This window comes from Dermochelys coriacea, chromosome 2, assembly GCF_009764565.3.
Source record: "Dermochelys coriacea isolate rDerCor1 chromosome 2, rDerCor1.pri.v4, whole genome shotgun sequence".
In the NCBI taxonomy this organism is placed as follows: Eukaryota; Metazoa; Chordata; order Testudines; family Dermochelyidae; genus Dermochelys; species Dermochelys coriacea.
The window spans coordinates 82808096-82833071 of record NC_050069.1 but is presented as its reverse complement, the minus strand read 5'-3'; the positions used below and the strand labels follow the sequence as shown (position 1 = coordinate 82833071).

At 41.4% G+C, this 24976-nt stretch overlaps 1 protein-coding gene across 3 annotated transcripts in view; it reads left to right on the top strand.

The window, feature by feature from the left end:
- Positions 1-24976, top strand: part of LAMA3 (laminin subunit alpha 3) — a 187375-nt gene that overhangs the window by 64871 nt on the left and 97528 nt on the right. For 2 of the 3 annotated variants that reach the window (XM_043507984.1, XM_038391479.2), the window contains exons 12-20: positions 675-713; positions 852-989; positions 1844-1978; positions 10446-10580; positions 12800-12937; positions 16003-16049; positions 21211-21310; positions 23440-23492; positions 23803-23908. In XM_043507984.1, the coding sequence (XP_043363919.1) occupies positions 675-713; positions 852-989; positions 1844-1978; positions 10446-10580; positions 12800-12937; positions 16003-16049; positions 21211-21310; positions 23440-23492; positions 23803-23908 (891 nt within the window). The remainder of the gene's footprint in view (positions 1-674; positions 714-851; positions 990-1843; positions 1979-10445; positions 10581-12799; positions 12938-16002; positions 16050-21210; positions 21311-23439; positions 23493-23802; positions 23909-24976) is intronic. The other variant, XM_043507982.1, reaches the window with a different exon arrangement.

The following is a 24976-nucleotide window of genomic DNA, read 5'->3' as shown; positions in this document are numbered from 1 at the left end:
TGTTGTCACATATAATCAGACAAACATAAATGCATTTCCATGTTTACAGGTCCTAGTTGTTTTCCTTAAAATATCTGTAGAGTGCTAGATCCCTCTGTGTTCACCCAAAAGCATGTTCATTTAGAGCTAATCATCTCCTCTGGAAGGAATGATACTAGATGTGAGACCTCAAACATAGTTTCCGTGACAGACCTATGGCTCAGAATTATGGCTTTCTGCAGAAACCTGCATAGCCCTGTGGGTAAATCCTTCTCATTCATATTTCTAAAATGCAAAGAATAGCGAAGAGTGATAACTAAGTGAATAAATCTACATGGGAAGAAACAGAACTACAGCTGCTCAAGTCTTTAGCCAGTAGCACCAAAATTTGAGGCATGAGAGAGAGACTTGTATCTTGATTGGTGCTCCTATGGTTATACAAATTGTAAATTTGTATTCCTGTCAACATTGTTTATAAAGGAATTTGGCAGAAAAATAGGTGATTGTTCATGTTTTGAAAATGGGATTTGTGTGTGAGTGACATGTAAGTAATTGTATTAGTTACAGCGTAATAGCACTGTTTTTTAACCAGTATTAACCCTGGGTCTGTTATGCTGTGCAAAAATGTAAAGGGCTTTTATTGGTTTGTGCTACAGCTTTGTTCAGCTCTTTCTTTCTTCTGTTTATGTTTGAAGATGGCTGTAAACCAGGATTTTTTGGCCCTCAATGCCAGCGTAAGTTCCATAGTTGTTGTTTTTTTTACAGTTTGAACCCAAATTATATACAAATGCCAACATTTTAAATCCAAGTGTAATGTGAACTTCAAGACTATAACCCAGAAAATGTTTCCTTTTACAAAATGTGCTGTTTAGCTTGCCGGTGCTATGGCTCGGGAGTGCTGGATGGCAACTGTGATGGAAAGACAGGACAGTGCAGGTGTCGAGTTGGATTTGAGGGGCTTTCCTGTGATACCTGTGCAGTAGGGTATTTTCAGTACCCTTTCTGTCAGAGTAAGCAACAATACTCTCTGTAAATAAGACCCTGATTGTGTGGATGCATCCTTGTTCTATGTAGAGTTCAGGGGGAGTAAGGGTCGTGTCCTTTTGCAGGACTGAGACTTTAGTAAGTGATTCTGCATAGAGTGATAGGAAGCAAAAAGTGAAAAAGGACCAGAAGAGGGTTTTCCCCCCCTAAATCATACAGGTACCTTCAATTTATTGACTATTATCTAATGCATGATGCAACTATCAGATTCTGATTTGACTATGAATTTAATAATATGTGATTGATGACAGTTTAACAAAAACGGAAAAAATTCCGTTACCTTGGTTTTACAAAACCTTAATTTTGGGCGTTGTTTGACTTGACAATGCCCCTTTGATGTGTCAAGCTACGACTGCTACAGTCAGTGACAGAAAGCTGTTTGTTTTTTTAAAATACTTTTACTATTCATCTACATACTGTTGTAGGTAATAGTCTATAGAGAATTTTTAAAATGTATTTCAGTAGTCCCACTCCAAACTAAGATTATAAAACCAGACCACTGTTGTTTACTTCACAAGTAGTCTTGAAAACAGTGGAACTATTTCCAGTGTAGAGTACTGTCCCATCTGGCCCAGAACGAGAACAGTATGGTACTTCCTTGACACTGACATTTGGGCCAGATTCTGCCATGCTTACTCACACTGATTAATACTTTTCTTCACAAATAATTACTTCTAAATCCATAGAGCTAATCAACAGCATAAGGATGGCAGAATTTAGCCCTTTATACTGGAGATTAGCAAGAAGGGAATGTTTTTAGAAAGGAGGAAGAGGAATATCTCTGCAGTGGCTGCCTCTAAAATTCTCTTCTTGTTTATAGTGTGTGCATGTAATTCAGCTGGTGCCCTCCCTGAAATCTGTGATTTCCTTGGAAAATGTCTCTGCCGCTTTGAGGTAGATGGACGTCAGTGTGACAGCTGTCGTCCTGGCTACCATTCTTTCCCCATCTGTCAAGGTAAGATTGCAGGTGATACATATAGAATTGAACCGGCCACTGAGAGTCTGGACTGGAATGACCGTACTTTAAGATTCTGTATTTGCATTGACTGGGGCAGTATTCATTATTGTAAATAGGTGAGGTTCTCTTACATTCTGTATGGTGAAAGTTCAGAATTTCCTCTTATCCTGTCACTGCTCTTGACTATTTAGAACACTAACTGTAGGCAAGCCTTGGAATCTAGTTATTAGATCTTATTTTTATATTTCTCTATGTTTCATGGACAGATTGAACCCTGTTGTGGAGGTCAACAAGCCGCACAAATGCTCTTTTTAAAAATAAAAGGCTACGAAAACTCTTTTCACATAGATGTTTACTGCACTAGCAGTATCATTGACATTGGAAGAAATGAAGTATACAAAGATGTGCTATGAAGGATTTGTTTGTTTTTGAAGAGGGTCTTTGCTAGCAAGAGCACTTATATCCTTATAAGCTTTCTGTTTTGTAAAATGTACAAAGAAGTTGCCTTTTATTTTGTAAATAAGAATCCATTTTCCCCTTGTCAGTCATTCCATGTGTATTTTGAGAGCAAATGAAAGACCCTGGACCAGTCTCTGTTGTCTTATTTCTGTCATGAAAGCCCATCGATGTCATTGGAGTTGCACAGTTGTGTCTGAGGGAAGAATTTGGCCCACATATCCAACTCCCACACCCTACGTTACTGCCCTGATGGAGAGAGCGGGTACTGATCAGTACTCATGGACTATAAGCTTGTACATAAAAACGGCTATACTGGGTCAGACCAAGGTTCGTCTAACCCAGTATCCTCTCTTCTGACAGTGGCCAGTGCCAGGTGCTTCAGAGGGAATGAACAGAACAGGTAATCATCAGGTGATCCATCCCCTGTCGCCCATTCCCAGCTTCTGGCAAACAGAGGCTAGGGATACCATCCCTGCCCATCCTGGCTAATAGCCATTGATAGACCTAGCCTCCATGAATTTATCTAGGTTTTTTTTGAACCCTGTTATAGTCTTGGCCTTCACAACATCCTCTGGCAAAGAGTTCTACAGGTTGACTGTGCATTGTGTGAAGAAATACTTCTTTTTGTTTGTTTTAAACCTGTTGTCTATTAATTTCATTTGGTGACCATTAGTTCTTGTATTACGAGAAGGAGTAAATAACACCTCCTTATTTACATTCTCCACACCAGTCATGATTTTATAGACCTCTGTTATGTTCCCCCGAGTCTTCTCTTTTCCAAGCTGAAAAGTCCCATCTTATTAATCTCTCCTCACATGGAAGCTGTTCCATCCCCTAATAATTTTTGTTGCCCTTTTCTCTATCTTTTCTAATTCCAATATATCTTTTTTGGGATGGGGTGACCACATCTGCACGCAATATTCAAGATGTGGGCGTACCATGGATTTATATAGAGACAATATGATATTTTCTGTCTTATTATTTATCCCTTTCCTAATGATTCCCAACATGCTGTTAGCTTCTGCCTCTGCACATTGAGTGGATGTTTTCTGAGAAGTATCCACAGTGACTCCAAGATCTCTTTCTTGAGTGGTGACAGCTAATTTATATCCCAACATTTTATATGTATAGTTGGGATTATAACTTCCAATGTACATTACTTTGCATTTATCAACATTGAATTTCATGTACCATTTTGTTGTCCAGTCACCCAGTTTTGTGAGATCCCTTTGTAACTCTTCACAGTCTGCTTTGGACTTAACCATCTTGAGTAGTTTTGTATCATCTGCAAATTTTGCCACCTCACTGTTTAATGACCTTTTCCAGATCATTTATGAATATGTTGAATAGGACTGGTCCCAGTACAGACCCCTGAGGGATACCTCTGGTTACCTCTCTCCATTTTGAAAACTGACCATTTATTCCTTCCCTTTGTTTCCTATCTTTTAACGAGTTACTGATCCATGAGAGAATCTTTCTTCTTATCCCCTGACAGTTTACTTTGCTTAAGAGCCTTTGTTGAGAGACCTTGTCAAAGGCTTTCTGAAAAGCTAAGTACACTATATCAACTGGATCCCCCTCGTCCACATGTTTGCTGACCACCTCAAAGAATTCTAGCAGATTTGTGAGGCGTGATTTCCATTTACAAAAACTACGTTGACTCTTCCCCAGCAAATTATGTTCATCTATGTGTCTGATAATTCTGTTCTTTACTATAGTTTCAACCAGTTTGCCCGGTACTGAAGTCGGGCTTACTGGCCTATAATTGCAGGAATCTCCTCTGGAACCTTTTTTAAAAATTGGTGTTACATTAGCTATCTTTAAGTCATCCGGTACAGAAGCTGATTTAAATGACAGATTACATACTACAATTAGTAGTTCTGCAGTTTCACATTTGAGTTCCTTCAGAACTCTTGGGTGAATACTGTCTGGTCCTGGTGACTTATTACTGTTTAATTTATCAGTTTGGTCCAAAACTTCCTCTAATGACACCTCAACCTGAGACAGTTCCTCAGATTTGTCACCTAAAAAGAATGCCTCACATCCTCAGCCATGAAGACTGATGCAAAGAATTTATTTAGTTTCTCCACAATGACCTTATCATCCTTTAATGCTCCTTTAGCATCTCAATCATCCAGTGGACCCATTAGTTGTTTAGTAGGCTTCCTGCTTCTGCTGTGCTTACAATTTTTTTTGCTATTACTTTTTGAGTCTTTGGCTAGCTGTCTTCAAATTCTTTTTTAGCCTTCCTAATTATATTTTCAATATTTCATTTGCCAGAGTTTATGCTCCTTTCTATTTTCCTCAGTAAGATTTAACTTGCACTTTTTAAAAGATGCCTTTTTGTCTCTCACTGCTTCTTTTGCTTTATTGTTTGGTCACGGTCACACTTTTTTGGTCCTGTTACTATGTTTTTTTTAATTTGGGGTCTATGTTTAGTCTGAGCCTCTATTTTGGTGTCTTTAAAATGTTTCCGTGCACCTTGCAGGGATTTCACTTTTGGCATTGTACCTTTAATTTTTGTTTAACTAACTTCCTCATTTTTGTGTACTTCCCATTTCTGAAATTAAATGCTACCATCATGGGCTGCTGTGGGGGTATTTTCCGCACCACAGGGATGTTAAATTTAATTATATTATGGTCATTATTACCAAGCAGTAGAGGTATATTCATCTGTTGGACCAGATCCTGTGCTCCACTTAGGACTGAATCAAGAATTGCCTCTCCTTTTGTGATTTCCAGGACTAGCTGCTCCAAGAAGCAGTCAATTAAGGTGTCAAGAAACTTTATCTCTGCAACCCGTCCTGAGGTGACATGTACCCAGTCAGTGTGGGGATAGTTGAAATCCGCATTATTATTGAGGTTTTTTTATTTTTATAGCCTCTCTAATCTCCCTAAGCATTTCACAGTCACTATCACCATTCTGGTTATCCTTATTTAATATGAGGCACTCAAGTTCACCCATTTTATTATTTAGACTTCTAACATTTGTATATAAGCACTTTAAAATGGTCACTTTTTAGATGTCTGCCATTATGTGATGTAATTGAATGGGACTCTTTTTCATTTGACTGTTTCTCAACAGATCCTACCCATATCTTATCTTCCATCTTCTCCTTCTTACTAGGACATAGAAAATCTCTGTTAATAGATCCTCCCCAGAGGGATGTCTCTGTCCAAACCACGTGGTCATCCACACTTGTCGGCTTTCCCCCAGCCCTTAGTTTAAAAACTGCTCTACCACCCTTAAATTTTAAGTGCCAGAAATCTGGTTCTGTATTGGTTTAGGTGGAGCCCCTCCTTCCTGACTAGGCTCTCTCTTTCCCAAAAGTTTCCCCAATTCCTAATAAATCTAAACCCCTCCTCCCTACACCATCATCTCATCTATGCATTGAGACCCTGCAGTTCGGCCTGTCTAACTGGCCCTATGTGGGAACTGTAAGCATTTGAGAGAAAGCTACCATAGAGGTCTTGGGCTTCAATCTCATACCCAGCAGTCTAAATTTGGCTTCTGGGACCTCTCCCCTATCCTTCCTTATGTCATTAGTACCTACATGTACCATGACCATCACCTTCTCCCCAGCACTACATATAAATCTGTCTAGATGTCTCGAGAAATCTGTAACCTTTGTACCCAGCAGGCAAGTCACTATGCCTCTGGTCATCACAAACCCAACTATCTATGTATCAAATGAACGAATCCCCCATTACTATTACTCTTCCTAATAACTGGAGTTCCCTCCCCTGGAGAGATATCCTCAGTGAGAGAGGATACCATAGAACAGGGGTCTCAAACACATGGCCTGCAGTCATTTCCTGCAGCCCACCAATCTCCCTTCCCCTCAGTGTGCTGCGTCCCCGCTCCTCTGCCTACCTCCAGGTGCTGTTTGGCGGTGCTTAGCGCTTTCCAGGAGGGAGGGAGGAGGAGTGGGGAGCCTCACGCTTAGGGGAGGAGGCGGAGAAGAGGCAGGGATTTGTGGAAGGGGTTGGAATAGGGGCAGGAACGGGGTGGGGCAGGGGCAGGGCCAGGGCCACATGGAAGGGGTGAAGTGGGGGCAACGGGTGTCAGTGATGCGGCCCTCAGGCCAATGTACTAGTCCTCATGTTGCTCTCCTGGTGATTCAAGTTTGATATTCCCTGCCATAGAATCATCTGGAAAGAGGGTCCCAACTATGGGATCATTTCCCTGTGCTCCAGTTTGATGCTCACCTTTCCTGAAACTTACATCCTCCTCAACTGCACAGAGGCTGTCAGACTGAGGATGGGACCGTTCTACTGTGTCCCAGAAAGTCTCATCTATGTACGTCTCTTTTCCCCTTAGCTCCTCCAGTTCAGCCACTCTGGTCTCAAAAGCCCATATGTGATCTCTGGGGGCCAGGATCTCCTTGCACAGAATGTACACTTATGCCACTTGGCCATAAGGCAGATAATCATACATGCTGCATTCAATGCAATAAATTGGATAGCCCCCACCCTGCTGCTGGACTTCTGTCTGCATTATCTTTTTACTCCTGCATCTCTTTCAATTATTATGTTTTTATCAGGGGGTGTTTTTTGCCTTAAGCTTAGGGAATGTTAATGAAGAGTATCTAGCCCCCCTTCTAAACTCCCTTGCAAAACTCTCCTGTAACTATTTGTGTCTGTACAAGAAAGCAGGCAAGTCTCTTTTTGTCACCAGTTTGTGTTAGAGAGTGCCTGCTTCAGGCATGATGTCTCTATATTGTTTAGTGCGTGAAGTTGTTAATTCAAGATTTAAGTGGCACAGGCCCTCAGCACTGAGGTGAATTTCACCCAGTGGGAGAAAAAGTGATGTCTCATGGCACAGTAAGTTTTGATGTATGCTTGTGTACACACATGAACATGTTGCATATAGAAAGATACAGGAGAATTTGCTTCCTAGTTGTTGTATCATTGTGATGTTACCTAGGGTACAGTCTGGACTGTTGAACAGCTGTGTCCCCTCAACTCTCTAACTTGGGGTGCCTTTTACACTGCTTTGCTGTCAGAACAGCCATTCCTGGTCTGTTCACACACAGCCTCCAGCATGCAAAAATCACTCCCAGCTATATTGCATGAGTGCTCTAGCTAGTCATGCCTGAGTTATATTTCAGAGGGACACCAGCAAATTCCCAGTTCCAGACTTGTCCTCAGATATGTGTGTCTTATACTGCCTAACAGTTCCTTCTCGACAATACAAGCTCATAGAAAGTTCATCATTTCAATAATAGAAAATGATATGCACAAACCCTATTATCTCAAATGGAGGTTCCCAAGCATTTCATTCCATACACACTAGTTTCGATAAAATAAGTTTAACTACAAAAAGAAAAATTTGAAGTGATTACAAGTAATCAGGCATAAAAGTCAAAATTGATTACAAAGAAAATAAAAAGTAAAACTAATATCTAACTTATCAAGCTATTCAAAAGGAAAGGTTTCTCAGCACACCTTTTTAATCATTACTGGCTGAACTTTTTCAGTCGGGACTCCTCCCCCAGTCCAGTGTCTTTTCAGTTTCTGTTGATGCCTGTGAGCAGAGAGAAAGGGAGGAGTATTTTGGGGCTTCTCTTGCCATTTCTTACAGTTCTCTTTTCCCTTTGAAGATCATCTCCAGCTGGCGTTCAGGAAACAGGAGGTCTGGGGGATGGGAGCTTCCCATTGTTTCACTGTTAATATGTAAAGTTCTTGCTCACACCCTTCTTCCTGCCAAAGAATGGCCGTTTAACCAAATGCTTGTCCATATGATTTTGTTGACACCTTGCTGAGATGTTGTCTAGCCTTTTGTCTCTGGGGAACTGGTTTGAAGCCGTTTCCCCTAACTTGGAACATGACAGAGTAGAATTTTATAACTTTACATACAATGTTGCCACAGATTTTACCAGTACAATAATGTTCAGCAGATTATGAGTTTTCAAGATACCTCATAAGGCATACTTTGTACAAAATGTATCATACTCTTGTAAAAAGGTTGAACATAGGGGGTACAGAATGTCACAATCATTATTTTGTATTAGTAAATGCAACAGACACCTTGATTATGGGCTTACATTCTCAATATATGCCTGTGAAAGGACTACAGAATTCTTTATGCTCCTTAGAAGAAAAATCCAAAGTACTAGTTTGAGTCAACAAACAAAAAGGATGGAGTCAAGAATTACCATATGGTTCTCCCTTTTACAGATCTGGAGTACATTAAAATGTTTTAATGAAAAAAAATCAAATCAGAGTTCTACATTGGTACACAGTTCAGTGGTTTTAAAATACTGTGTCCATGCTATAATTTTTTTAAGTTGGAAGTGAATCAAATGGCAATTTAGTGTAGCAAATATAGCCCATATTGAACTGGTTTAAACTTTTAATGCTGAAATCTGCAATGAAACATAAAAGGGGTAAGAGATCATGCAAAAACAAGTCACAAAAAAAAGACTGTAAAAGATAATTAAACATAAGCGAAAACTAAAAGGGGGCATGCAGCCAAAGTAAAAAAGGGGGTGACAGTTTCTTCTTTAACCATTGTTTACCTATGCATGATCATAAAACTAATGTAATGGGACGTGGCAGGATGTTTGGAAAGATTTTTTTTTTTTTTTTTTTTTTTATGTAGAGCAACAGCAGAGTTCTTTGGAAAACTCGATTAGGAGGAGGGGTGAGAAAAAACAATTTGGCTTAGTATAATATTATCCATCTGTATGCCAATCTCACTTAAGATCAAATCACTGTTCCTCCAGCTATACAAACTAGTCTGGGCCTGATTTTCCTCTCACCTAGTGCCTGATCCTGCCCCATTGAAGTCAATGGGAGCATTACCATTGATTCACTAGGAGTAGGATCAAGCCCTTACACTGATGTAACTACATTTAAATGAAATGAGAATTTAACTCTACAGCATTACAATAAACAAAGTTAAATGTAGAGTGTCTAGGAACCCCAGTCCTGGACCAAGACCCCATTGTACTAGATGCTGTACAAACAGAGAACAAAAAAGATGGGCCCTCTCCCAAAGAGTTTACAATCTAATGTTCAACTGAAGGCATTGGTGCCACTGAAGATGTTTTTGGGAGAGGTGGGATGTGGGTTTGCTTTAGCAGCTCTCTCCCTCACATATGTACTGGGCAGCGAGTCTTACTGCCTCTTAATCCTGTGAAAATAAACACAGCAGAGTAAGACAGCTTTGGCTGCTGAATAGAGAGGAACTGAAAGAGGGAAACCAGAAACATACATAGAACAGGGAAACATTTAAAATAGTTGTAACTCCAGTAAAAACACCCGGCTGGCTAGCAATTATATTCTGACATGGATTCACAAACCACATGCTAGTTCTTGTGCATTACTTCACAGCACATAAACTAACTTTTTTTACACTGTGGCAGCAATTCATTTCAGAGTTGGTTGAACTAAAGTTGGTCAGCAGTTAACATGAACACTGTATCAAATTTCAGAGTGTTAGTCTGTATTCGCAAAAAGAAAAGGAGTGAAATTTATTTGAGGATAAGCTTTCGTGAGCTACAACTCACTTCATGCTCAGATAAATTTGTTAGTCTCTAAGGTGCGACAAATAATCCTTTTCTTTTTGCTGTATCAAATTGTTATCCTAATAAATTACTAGCTAGTCATTATGCCATATCAAATGCTGCTCTACTTCCTCAATACTTAATGCATGAGGTTCTCTTTTAAGATTAAGTACTTTCCTCAAATAATTTTCCTTCAGTTTTAAGGTGAATTTCTATCCTGTATGTAGTTTGCAAATGATCAAACTAAAACTTTCTTTAAGCAATACATTATAGCATTGCAATAAGACACTAATATCATGGCTGATCAGGCAATTGTATTCTAAGCCACTGTTTGCAGATGTTCATTTTTGCTGGTAAAATCATGGTTTTGACTGAACGTCTTGTGTTTTGTTTTTGAGCCAAAGGTGAATTTTTCAGAACATTTTATTTTAAAATAACTACTGCTTTGGACAAATAGCTGCATGAAGAATTGTTTGTGATTTTCCCCTGTGCAGAGTGCAACTGTGATGCACTTGGCTCATTGGACAATACATGTGAGCCTAGTGGTCAGTGTCGGTGCCATAAAAATTATTCTGGACTTCGATGCAACCAATGTGCTCCAGGTTATTTTAGTTATCCCAACTGCTTGCGTGAGTAACAGCAGTTCCTTCTTTTGCTTTACTTCCCTTTTGTTTTCTGTTACACAGAAAAAAAATCAGTTAATTCCCTCAAAATCTTTTCCATGTAAAACTGCAAGAATCAAAGCAAGAGTGAGTGTCATTTTAGGCAGAAACAGTAAATGGTTCTCTCCTCCCCGTTTATTTAGCACATTGTATATAGAAGCTCTGTGGGGCAGGTAGATGAGGCTACCAACTATAGTTCTTAAAAGCCTCATTAACCTCTCAGGCCTTGTCTAGACTGGAATTTAAAGTGTGATGTTAACTAACATATTTTAAAAGTCTAATGTAGACAATGCTTGCTGCCTCTAGCAAGTCTAACTTGATCAAGTCCAAGCCAGTAGGGAATCTCAGCTTTAACTCAACTAGTTTGGTGTGTATTAAAGTATACATTGCCTATCATCATGTGCTAACATCACACCTTAACTCCTAGTCTACATGAGACCTAAAATGGCTTGATCCTGCAAACCTACTCATCTCAGTAACCTTACTCACCTGACCAGTTCTACTGATTAGACCCAAAATGAATTTTATGACTGATATTACAGAAACCTAGAGACAGTAAGGTTATCAAGTAGAATGAAACATTCAGTTCCTGTCTACACTGTAATTAAAATCAGGTGTTTAAGTACTTTAAACATGGTTGTTATGTGCATGGTTATAGGTAGGGTTGTCATGTGCCTAGTACCACTGAGCATCATTAACAGAGATATTTGTTTCCTGAGAATCAGGCTCATTAAAATGTATTTCAGATTGGCAGTACCAGAGGAGCTATATTGTTTTTCAGCAGGGGTGGGCAAACTTTTTGGCCCGAGGGCCACATCGGGGTTGCAAAACGGTATGGAGGGCTGGGTAGGGAAGGACGTGCCTCTGCAAACAGCCTGGCCCCTGCCCCCTATCTGCCCCCTCCCACTTCCCACTCCCTGACTGTCTCCCTCAGAACCCTCATCCCCTATCCAACCCCCCCGTTCCCTGTCCCCTGACTGCCCGAAACCCCTATCCACACCCCCGCCTCCTGACAGGCTCCCTGACCCATCCAACCCTCTCCCCCCCTTGCTTCTTGTCCCCTGACCACCCCCTTCCAGGACCCCTGTCCCCCCCTCCTGGGACACCCTCCCATCCAACCCCTGCTGCTCCTGACTGCTCCCCCCCCCGAACCTCTGCCCCATCCAACTGCCCCCTGACTACCCCCAGGACCTCCTGCCCCTTATCCAACCCCCTCCCCCCTTACCATACCCCTCAGAGTGGCAGGACAGGCTTATTGGAAAGCCTGGGAGGTGGGCGGGCGCAAGCCATGCTGCCTGCACGGCTGCAAGGAAGGAGGGATAGTGAGGGAGGAGCTGGGGGCTAGCCTCCCTGGCCAGGAGCTCAGGAGCCGGGCAGGACGGTCCCGTGGGCCGGATGTGGCCTGTAGTTTGCCCACCTCTGTTTTATAGTATGGCTATAACCAATTCTCAGGACAAAATTCCAACAACTTTTAGGGAACCAATTACTACTCTACAAGAAAAATTAACAGTTTCAACTTTAGACACTGATCCTGCAAAGAAATATGCTTAACCTCACACACACCAAAGTAGTTTGATTCACTTCAGTGGGACTACTCACAATGCGTAAATTTAGCATGTGTGTAAGTCATTTCAATGCTGGGGTCAATAGTGTGAACAGGAACATGAAGATGACCACAAATGTGACTGCTCTCTGGGTAAAAGGCAAGACCCCCCTTTTAGCTCTTCCTAGTCAAGGTTTAAAGATCTGATGTTAGAACATAGTATGTGCTATCTCAGTTTTAAATCCTAGCCTAGAAAAAGAATTTGCCTTAAGCTATCTGTAACGTTAAACAGAACCAGCAAACGAAAACCAATCCCCACTTCAGTCTGCCCTTGGATTGGAGCAAAGAACAGAAGAATGAGTGCAGTGAAGTTTCTGATAATCCTAACTGCTTCTGTTAAGAAGGAAAAAATCAAGTCATCATGTAACTCGTGTGAAATAAGGCACTCAGATTTCATATTGATGGGTGCACTATTAATAAGTACCTAGGCAGAGAGGTTTTTTTTTTTAAACAGTCTTATTGCAAAGAAAACCAGGAATGCTCCAGACAAGTAATGTTAAATTTTAAAACTTCACAGTCCTGTAACAGGTTATTTCTTACTAAATGTAGCTTGAATCTTACCAAATAATGATTTTTTGTTCAGCTTGTCAGTGTTCTCCCCATGGTTCCTACCAGAACACATGTGAGTCAACAACAGGGCAATGTGAGTGTCGAACAGGCGTTGCAGGGCAGCAGTGTGACAGATGCCTTTCAGAAGCCTACAGTTTCCCCTATTGCCAAGGTAAGGTTTATGATGGAAAATATTTTATCTTGATGCAAAATGCATACATTTTTACCATTGTGTTCCACAGAGCACTCCACTGTATAGATAGCTTCATAGAAACATGGAACATGTACAGGACACATCAGGGAGATAGACTGGATGATCTAATAGAATCATAGAATATCAGGGTTGGAAGGGACCTCAGGAGGTCATCTAGTCCAACCCCCTGCTCAAAACAGGACCAATCCCCAACTAAATCATCCCAGCCAGGACTTTGTCAAACATGACCTTAAAAACCTCAAAGAAAAGAGAGATTCCATCACCTCCCTATGTAACGCATTCCAGTGCTTCACCACCCTCCTACTGAAAAAGTTTTTCCTAATATCCAACCTAAACCTCCCCCACTGCAACTTGAGGCCATTACTCCTTGTTCTGTCACCTGCTACCACTGAGAACAGTCTAGATCCATCCTCTTTGGAACCCCCTTTCAGATAGTTGAAAGCAGTTATCAAATCCCCCCCCCCCTTCTCTTCTGCAGACTAAACAATCCCAGTTCCCTCAGCCTCTCCTCATAAGTCATGCGTTCCAGTCCCCTAATCATTTTTGTTGCCCTCCGCTGGACGCTTTCCAATTTTTCCCACATCCTTCTTGTAGTGTAGGGCCCAAAACTGGACACAGTACTCCAGATGAGGCCTCACCAATATCGAATAGAGGGGAATGATCACGACCCTCGATCTGCTGGCAGTGCCCCTACTTATACAGCCCAATATGCCATTAGCCTTCTTGGCAACAAGGGCACACTGTTGACTCAGATCCAGCTTCTCATCCACTGTAACCCTTAGGTCCTTTTCTGCAGGACTGCTGCCTAGCCATTCGTCCCTAGTCTGTAGCAGTGCATGGCATTCTTCCATCCTAAGTGCAGGCCTCTGCACTTGTCCTTGTTGAACCTCATCAGATTTCTTTTGGCCCAATCCTCTAATTTGTCTAGGTCCCTCTGTATCCTATCTACCACTCCTCCCAGTTTAGTGTCATCTGCAAACTTGCTGAGGGTGCAGTCCATGCCATTAATCATTAATGACTATATTAAACAAAACCGGCCCCAGGACCGACCCTTGGGGCACTCCGCTTGATACCAGCTGCCAACTAGACATGGAGCCATTGATCACTACCCGTTGAGCCCGATGATCTAGCCAGCTTTCTATCCACCGTATAGTCCATTCATCCAGCCCATACTTCTTTAACTTGCTGGCAAAAATACTGTGGGATACCGTATCAAAAGCTTTGCTAAAGTCAAGGAATAACACGTCCACTGCTTTCCCCTCATCCACAGAGCCAGTTCTCATCATAGAAGGCAATTAGATTAGTCAGGCATCACTTGCCTTTGGTGAATCCATGCTGACTGTTCTTGATCACTTTCCTCTCCTCTAAGTGCTTCAGAATTGATTCCTTGAGGACCCCTGCTCCATGATTTTTCCAGGGACTGAGGTGAGGCTGACTGGCCTTTAGTTCCCCGGATCCTCCTCCTTCCCTTTTTAAAAGATGGGCACTACATTAGCCTTTTCCCAGTCGTCCGGGGCCTCCCCCGATCACCATGAGTTTTCAAAGATAATGGCCAATGGCTCTGCAATCACATCCGCCAACTCCTTTAGCACTCTCTGATGCAGCACATCCGGCCCCATGGACTTGTGCTCGTCCAGCTTTTCTAAATAGTCCCAAACCACTTCTTTCTCTATAGAGGGCTGGTCACCTCCTCCCCATGCTGTGCTGCCCAGTGCAGCAGTCTGGGAGCTGACCTTGTTCGTGAAGACAGAGGCAAAAAAAACATTGAGTACGTTAGCTTTTTCCACATCCTCTGTCACTAGGTTGCCTCCCTCATTCAGTAAGGGGCCCACACTTTCCTTGGCTTTCTTCTTGTTGCTAACATACCTGAAGAAACCCTTCTTTTTATTCGTAACATCTCTTGCTAGCTGCAACGCCAAGTGTGATTTGGCCTTCCTGATTTCACTCCTGCATACCTGAGCAATATTTTTATATTCCTCCCTGGTCATTTGTCCAATCTTCCACTTCTTGTAAGTTTCTTTTTTGTGTGTTTAAGATCATCAAGGATTTCACTGTTAAGCCAAGCTGGTCGTCTGCCATATTTACTATTCTTTCTACACATCGGGATGGTTTGTTCCTGTAACCTCAATAAGGATTCTTTAAAAGACAGCCAGCTCTCCTGGACTACTTTCCCCCTCATGTTATTCTCGCAGGGGATCCTGCCCTTCAGTTCCCTGCGGGAGTCAAAGTCTGCTTTTCTGAAGTCCAGGGTCCGTATTCTGCTGCTCTCCTTTCTTCCGTGTGTCAGGATCCTGACCTCGACCATCTCATGGTCACTGCCACCCAGGTTCGGATTGACTTTTGCTTCCCCTACAAATTTTTCCTGGTTTGTGAGCAGCAGGTCAAGAAGAGCTCTGCCCCTAGTTGATTCCTCCAGCACTTGCACCAGGAAATTGTCCCCTACACTTTCCAAAAAGTTCTTGGATTGTCTGTGCACTGCTGTATTGCTGTCCCAGCAGATAGTAGGGTGATTGAAGTCTCCCATGAGTCTTCCATAATAGATCTTGTTTATTCTTCACTTCCATGTTTCATAAACTGCACTGAGGGAATTTGGCACTCTTTAGCTGGTGGCATTGTAGATTTAGGAAAAATACCCTTGGTTATTCATCAGAGGGGTAGCCATGTTAGTCTGGATCTGTAAAAGCGGCAAAGAGTCCTATGGTACCTTATAGACTAACAGACATATTGGAGCATAAGCTTTCGTGGGATCCCACTTCATCGGATGCATGTAGTGGAGATTCAGTTACTCTTTTTCCCATCCCTGCCATATTTTTGCAAATAATCCTGATGGTTACATATAAAAATAAAAGTTCTAAACTATGCACTGATGCTAATTATCCTTTTACATCATCACCATTAAAGACTTCAACTCAATTTAAAATATCAAGATCACCCCGGGAAACCTTATTATAAAAAAAGTTTGGAATTTGCAACTGCTCCATTTACAAAAAATGATCATATGTTTATTTTTTTTTTACATAAAGGAGCAAACAATGACTGTGACCCCGCTGGTACTCTTGATTCCCATACTGTAAGTATTCTATTCTTGGCATTTACAATAAATGTTAATTGATTCATTATATTTGTAATTACTGAATACATTGACTTGAAATTTCTAAATATTATAGATAATTATTTTCTAACTCAAGAAGTGTTGCAACAGACATGGGGGGAATTCTATATTACACACCTAATCTTGATAGATAGATAGGAACTTATCACAGAACTAAAAATTAATGGTAGCTTTGATACAAGTGATCATGACTTGCACAAAGTAGAGCAGCAACAAAACCTGAGGGAGCTTAGTAAAATTGGCATAAAAGCTAAGCTGTTTGAAATTTTATGTCACTCTATAATCAAGCCAATATAAGATGCTGTGGGAACATAGCTAAGGCTTAAAACAAAAACTAGCAGAAGAAGTACTGCATCCATTAAATGAGCAAAACCAAAAACTTGTTAATAAACTTTTCTTACCTGCATAGAATCAACCAAAATACCCCCCCTGAATGATGATTCCCCATTTATAATTATTCTATCATTTCAATCCAGTAAGGGACAAATTCCATTGTTAGGATTGTTTTTGTTAATATACTTTAACAATGCCTTCTTATTCCCCTTAATGCTGGCGGCCATAGATTTCTACTTGCAGACCTTTGCTTCCCTTCTCAATTTTCTACAACTTCTAGCTTTGGATTTATGGTCATTATTGTCAACTTCCCCTTTCTTCCATTGGTAATATATTTTTTAATTTTTATAGTTGCCTTCACTTCCCCTCTAAACGAGGTCTTTTTTTAAACCAATATGGCCTTCTTTCTCCATTTGTGGGATTGTGGCTTCTTGGGCATCTTCTGAAGTGCTCTTAAGCAATTCCCAATAGTCATTCGATATAAAAAGGGAAACAAGGACCACCCAGGGAATTACAGACCAGTCAGCTTAACTTTTGTACCCGAAAAGATAATGGAGCAAATAATTAAGCAATCAATTTGCAAACACCTAGAAGGTAATAAGTAACAGTCAGCATGGATTTGTCAAGAACAAATTGTGTCAAACCAACCTGATAACTTTCTTTGACAGGGTAACAAATCTTGTGGATAGAGGGGAAGTGGTAGATGTGGTATTGGTATGTGGTAGCTTGACTTTAGTAAAGTTTGATACTGTCTCACATGACCTTCTCATAAACAAACTAGGGAAATGCAACCTAGATGGAGCTACTATAAGGTGAGTGCATAACTGGTTGGAAAACCATTCCCAGAGAGTAGTTATCAGTGGCTCTTAGTTAAGATGGAAGAGCATAACGAGTGGGATCCCACAGGGATCGGTTCTGTTCCATATCTTCATCAATAATTTAGATAATGGCATAGAGAGTACACTTCTAAAGTTCATGGACAATACCATGCTGGGAGCGGTTGCAAATGCTTTGGTGGATAGGATTATAATTCAAAATGATCTGGACAAACTGGAGAAATGGTCTGAAGTAAACAGGATGAAATTCAATAAGGACAAATGCAAAATACTCCACTTAGGAAGGATCTATCAGCTGCACACACAGAAATGGGAAAAGACTGCCTAGGAAGGAGTACTGCGGAAAGGGATCTTGGGGTCGTAGTGGACCACCAGCTAAATATGAGTCAAAGTGTAACACTGTTGCAAAAAAACAAACATCATTCTGGGATGTATTAGCAGGAGTGTTGTAAGCAAGACATGAGAAGTAATCCTTCCACTCTACTCCACACTGATTAGGCCTCAACAGGAGTACTGTGTCCAGTTCTGGGCACCACATTTCAGGAAAGGTGTGGAGAAACTGGAGAAAGTCCAGAGAAGAGCAACAAAAATGATTAAAAGTCTAAAAAACATGACCTATGAGGGGAGATTGAAAAAAAAAATAGGGTTTGTTTAGTCTGGAGAAGAGAAGACTGAGAGGGGACAAAACCTTTTATGTACTTGAAAATGGTTACAAGGAGGGAGCAAAAAAAAAAAAAAAAAAAGGTTCTCCTTAACCTCTGAGGATGGGACAAGAAGCAATGGGCTTAATGGCTTAAACTGCAGCAGTGTGGTTAGGCTGGACATTACAAAAAACTTCCTAACTGTCAAAGTGGTTAAGCACTGGAATAAATTGCCTAGGGAGGTTGTGGAATCTGCATCATTGGAGATTTTTAAGAGCAGGTTAGACAAACACCTGTTAGGGATGGTCTAAATAATAATTAGTTCTGCCATGAGTACAGGGGACTGGACTAAATGACTTCTCAAGGTCCCTTCCAGTCCTATGAGTCGCATTTTTCTGATTAAATTCTTCCTCCCAGCTGATATGTCTCAATTATTTTCAGCTTTATCAAATTGGCCCTTTTAAAACACCAAATACATATACTACTGGTTTGGACTTTCTGTTTGCACGTTATAATCATGTTATGACAAACCTTGGCAGGCTTATGCATTTTAAAGTTTACTTTTATTGTTTATGAGGTGTTAATTGTTTTTAAACTATATTTCACTAAATGTTAATGATTGCAGATTGGTGAAATTTAACAACATTTAGCACATTAATACTATTAAATATTTAATTTTAAGCTATTAGTTGGATTTGTTTTTTATTTTTTATATAATTGTTTAGTTTTAATACAATTTTTACATATAAACTACTACTATATAGGTTTTCACTTTCTAATAATTTATACTACAGATAAACAGATTATTTGGATAAGCTTTATTTTATATTTACTGCTTTTTTGGGGTACTGGGTTGGTTTTTGCTTCCAAAACACGTGGCCATCTGAAAAAGAAAATACAACCTATTGTGGCTTCTCTTTGGAGCCTTTATAAAATTAATTAAATAGCATGTTTTATTTAATTTGTTTTATGCGTTTTATGATATACACTACATGGTACATGGGAATGTACTTTCTTCTTATAGTGCAGTCTTTACCCTTTATTTGCCATAAAATTGTTAGCCATATTAATTTTTATATGAAGTGCTTATAGAATTTTCATCTACTCCTATCAAAGTGATTGCCTGATTACTTAGAGCCACATTAAGGTCTGGTGTTCTGAACATTGCTATTTTTGTGAGTACCCCTCCCCCTGCCTCAGTTTTCTTTTGCAGCCTTTTTAGCTGCTATATTATTAATCCAGAAGGATTTAGAGTCTCTTCCTACTGTCCTGGTTCTGGCCATCCCTGTCATAGTCACAACCACATCTTCTAGTCCTTATTTTAAAAAGTGTTGAACTTCATAAAAACATTGGAGATACTCAAATGATTAAATGCTAAAAAGCAAAGCCAGATAACAGCAGCTACTTGGGTTTGACATGAGGGAGAAAAAAAATTAGCAAAGACTACCCAGAAACATTGACAGCTGCTCAAAAAGTGTGTGTGTGTGTGTCAGTTTTTATAACTTTGACTGAAAGATTCAAAAGGATTTTTAGTGATATTTTTTTAAAAGGCAATTCATTTTAAACATTCAAAATGGGGTTTTAGATGCTAGGAGTGTTTGTTTAGGTCCCTAAAACTTTGCATAAGTACACAAATGTATTTGGGTTTTTTTTTAATATTTTGCTTAACGTCCCTTGTGTTGCTCTAATTATTTTTTACACAACTGTACCTAGATTACATTTCCTACTTGTACATTCAGAGGCAGCCAAATTCAAATGGAAACCCCTTTTTTTCCCCTTTTAGTGATTTTGACTAAATTGTCCCAGAGGGTCCATACCACACATCCAAAGTTGCACAGAAAAACCTCTTCCTTTATTGTATATACATTTACACATTACATTTGCTATACATCACTTTTTGGGATTGGCTTGGTTACTTTGTGGGAACCAATCCCAGTATTGCATGCTTTGTCAACTAACTGTGCATGACTTATGCTTTTCCTCAACTCACGTTCTGGGCTTATTTTGTCCATTGTTAACAGTTCCCTGGGTATTCACTATTATCTTAGCTAGTATAGTCATTCTGTCTGATATATTACTGACATATCTAAGCACAAACATTCTGTTTCCAGTTTGCTGATCTGTTTACCTCCTGTAGCAATGCGAGACTCATCAGCACGACACCTCCTGCTAGTCATCTTGGGAATTAGCTCTTTCCAGCCTTCAGAGCACCCTCTGCAGGCCAATGTCTCACCTGCCACTGGCCCCGTGTCCCTCCTGGACCCCAGACGCCTTTTCCTCCGGGTTCTGCCCCAGCAGTACCCACATACTCTGGGTCTCCCCTCCCTGGAGAATCTCCAATCCCTCTAAACTCATCTTGCCTCAGTCGCTACTGCCAGTCATCATCTAGCCCCCGCTCACTGGGGCAGACTGCAGTGTAATGGCCACTCATCATTGGCAAGGGGTGCCAATGACCTGCTGCCTTCGCCTATCTCTGGGTTGCCCCTCTGCAGCCCCAGTACCTTTGTAGGCCTCCACCAAGGCCTGCAGCCTGGGGTTTTACCAGGCTGGAGCTCCCCTGCTCCCTCTGGCCTTCCCCAGCACTGCTCCACCTCAGGTATCTTGCTCCCAGGGAGCTAGCCCTTCCCACTCCAGGGCTAGAGTGAGACTCCTTGCTTCTGGCCACAGCTGTGGTCAGCTACTCACTCAGCTTCCCCCAGCTGGTCTCACTCCTCTTCCATTGCCACAGCCATTTCCAGGGCTGCTTTTACTATTGGCTCCCCAGGGCACCCCTCTCCCAGGGCTGTTTTAACCCCTTCAGGGTAGAGCGAGGTGACCACCCCGCTACACCTCCCTAATCCTGTCTCCCAAGAAATAAGGCCACATCCATGTCTGACTCATGTCAAGCCAGGCCTACAGTATGATAATATGGGACTTCACTTGGTAGCGAACCCGGGTGCGCTTTCCTGGGCCCGGTGAATTTTAGTATACTAAAGCAAAGATGTTTTTTCCCAAGAATTGGTTCTGAGATTTGTCTCGGCATCTATTGTTTAAATATCAATATAGTAAAAGTTCTGTATCCTGTCTTCTGGATGTAATTTAGCATGCTTCCTTTTGAATACTATGTATTCTTTTATCTACTTTTTGGAGATAAACAAGAATGATGTAAGCTAGCGCTTTTCCCCTTTGTTGCACATTATTCACATTCCTTAGAGTTCCACAGTAGAAAGAAATCTCAGTAGTGCCTCATTGTTCAAAGGACAATCTTTTCATTATTTAAAATAATCTGAACACTGGGATGCCCAATGTTTGATTCTTTTCTGCCATCAGGGCTATTGTCGGTGTCTGCAGCATGTTGAAGGTCCTATATGTAGCAGATGCAAACCACTTTACTGGAATCTGGCCAGAGAAAACCCTGATGGATGTACAGGTAAGATTTCATACATTCATTTCTTCAGGTCATCAAAGACAAACTCTTTTTATCCATCTTCATCAGCTATAATTAGTGACACAAACCTTCTATGTTGGTTATTGTATCGTAACAGCAGATTTTTCATACTGCTGACATTTGGTACCAAATTACCCATGATTCTTACACTTGTTTTCAAAACTCAGATCCTATCCTGGCACCAACGTTTGATGATGATGTCCCAAATTCTGCTCTCAGTTACATTGGTATGAATCAGGTGTAATCCCATTGTGACTTCAAAGGAGTTATGCAGACTTTACACCATTATAACTTAGAGCAGAATTTGCCCAAGAGTTTGGAGAAAATGTTCTTTCTCCTCTGATAGTGTATTCTCCTAAATTATCAAGGGTGAGAAAGCATTCTTATTGGCGTCACAATTTGCACAGCCTACTGTTGTTTATGTCTAAGTAAGATCAGTGTGACAGCTGCTGTCAGTGAGGATGTGGTGTACCATCTGTTTTTAAATTGCAGAGCAACAATTTTATTTTTAAAGTCCTACTTCTTCCGTATGTTTCTCTTCTAGTGGATTGCTTCACAGCAACCTCCCAATGGTAGGAAAGATGAGATATATAGCCAGCTCTAGAGCTACCACCACTGTCTTTACAGCACTGAATCCAGATATAGCTCAGTCTGTATCTTCTCCTCAGAGACCAGTCACAGCACCTCTCCATAGTCCCAATGTCAGTAGGGGCACTTCCATGGCTGCACAATGCACCTATGTCATCAAAGATGGTTCCTGTGATATTTATCTCATTTCTGTTTCATGAAGCATGCTGTAATTGTCCCAAAGGGTAGCACTGGAAAATAAGGAATAGTCAATCACTCTGGCAGAAGGAGCTTTTTCTCTCGCCACATAAGTACCTCCAACAATCAGAGCAATATCATTCTTTGTTCTGGGTAGAAGGAAGGGCAAACAATTCCTCAATCTCAATTCAAGTCTGTCTTTGTCAAACACAAGTTGGAATATTTCAAACCAGTGTGTGGCTGGTAACTGCCCAGTTGTGTATGGGAGTAAGGACACAAGAAGCCCTCACCTTTCTCCCTTTCCTTTTCCTCTCCCCTCATCCCATTATGCTCCGGCAATTCAGGGACTGGCCATAGCTGTATTTCTTTTGCTTTCCTGAGGGAAGGGCTTGCTCTGTGCTAGCATCATCTGGAGTGCAAGCCATCAACAATGTGGCAGTGGGGAGGTAGTGTCATAGCCTGGCCTTACTCGTTTTCTGCCCTCACACTTGCCATAAAGCAGTGTTTTCTGTACCCCTGAGAAGTAGGTTTTCCTCCTTCATGTCTTAGAGCTCCAGAAGGCAGCGTGAATTCCAGAGGAAAATTCACATTAATGCTCAGTGAATCACTATTTCAGATTCTGTTGCTTTTGGTCTGAAGCATAGGTGGGCAAACTATGGCCCGTGGGCCACATCCGGCCCACAAGACCCTCCTGCCTGGCCTGGGAGGTTAGCTCCCAGCCCCTACCTCGCTGTCCCTCCTCCCCTGCAACCTCACTGTGCCACCAGCGCAATGCTCTGGGTGGCTGGGAAGCACAGTTGCAGAGCCATGACTTGACCCAGTGCTCTGGGCAGTGTGGCTGTAGCGTCGCCAACCACTGGTGCTCCAGGCAATGCGGTAAGGGGACAGGGAGCAGGGGGGGTTGGATAGAGGGCAAGGGAGTTCGGGGGTGTGGTCAGGGGTCGGGGGTGTGGATAGGCTTTAGGGCAGTCAGAGGGCAGGGAACGGGAGGTTGGATGGGGCATGGGTCCAAGGGGGGCCATCAGGAATGAGAGGGGGGGATTGGATGGGACAGCAGGGGGCAGTCAGGGGTGCAGGGTCCCAGGGTGGTCAGGGGACAGGGAAGAGGGGGGTTGGATGGGACAGGAGTCCCAGGGGAGCCGTCAGGAGTTGAGAAGCGGTGGGACGGTTGGATAGGAGGCAGGGGCTGGGCCATGCCTGGCTGTTTGGGGACACAGCCTCCCCTAACCGGCCCTCCATACAATTTCGGAAACCCATTGTGGCCCTCAGGCCAAAAAGTTTGCCCGCCCCTGATCTAAAGGCTTCCTAGGAAGATGAAATTCAGGTCAATGTGTCTGTCTTCACAGAGTGCCAATGTGATGTGACGGGAACACTAAGTGGAGTTGGAGAATGTCAGCAGGTAAAGAGAAATTAAGTTTGCATAAAAAGGAATTATTTTAACATTCAGTGAGGTAGAATTCTAGAAATGGTTATTGTCCTTGTATGGACACATAACTGGTGACATTCCAGATATATTCTATAAAACTTCCCCTGCATGTTTTTTAGGGTCTTGAGCACATTTCCTTTAGGCTGTCTGTTCAAGGTGACAGATGGCAATAGTAATATCCTGAAACTATCTTCTTTATTCTGGTCAGGATTTTTTCCCCTTTTGAATAAGAAATATTGAACAAAAAGTTGAAACCATCTTGATCAAATCATTTTTTCCGCAGAAGAATGGTGACTGTCATTGCAAGCCTGATGTTTGTGGAGCTTCCTGTGACACTTGTGAAGCTGGCTATTATGCTCTGGAAAACAGGAATTACTTTGGGTGTCAAGGTAAAATGGAAAATGACTGTTTCCAATAGAGTAGTGACACATGATAATTAAAATGTCTTTAAAATCCCAAGGGTCACATTTTCAGAACCAGGCCTCTGTTTGAACACTAAACCACCCGTATGTGCAATTTTTTACGCTGTCACTTGAGAGTGCATGTCATAAGTGTAGAAGTGCAAATCCCAATTTTAGTGTGCAGACTGAGCTCATTCATGAGCAATTAGTTTTGCTTATGAATATTCTGTCATCTTCCTTAAGGCTCTCTGCACCAATTAAATCACCTATTTCCATCTAAAGGGACAGAGAACAAGGCAGTTATTTCTGTAGCATACAGAGCCTCTCTGACAAAGGCTGATACCTTTCCTACTCCCCACTTGGAGGATGTTTAAATGAAGTGAAAAGCCCTGTGAAGTGTCTCCAAGCTGAGGTAAATGTTATCCAAACAAAACATATAGAAAGACCTAAATATCACAATTAAATAGACTTTAAAACAAGATATTTGAAAATTATTTTTCCTTTTACTTTCCTTTCGGGACCTTAGATCAGGGTTATTTGTTTCTTCTGATGCCTATAAAAACTGCAGTTCCATGCTGTGCTTAGCTGTTTGTAATGTCATCAGCTGCTGCAGGAAAACCATGAAATGCTGAATTCAGATCCTAGCAGATTGTAAACTGCTTCCCCCCTCCCCACCCCGAGATGTATTTGTATGTCATTTTAAGCCTTTTCTGTTGGGGCCTAGCCCAAAATATGTTGAAATTGCTGAAAACATCCCCATAGACTTCATTGGGATTTGGATAAGTCCCTTAATGATTTGAGATTTTAAAATATATTTTTAGATCATTTCAGTTATTTAAACAGTCCCTTCTCCAGTGTGTATAGTTATAAATTATGGCCAAAATGATCAAACCTAGATAATAAAAGTAAAGTACCTAAGCAAAAGTGGTCTGATTGTCAAAGGGTTGAACACCTAAAGTTTCCATTGATTCCAAGGAAATGTATAGGTTGTCAGCACATCAGAATAATAGGCCACTTATATTTTGATGTGTATGTAGAGTTAAGAACCTTGAAGCA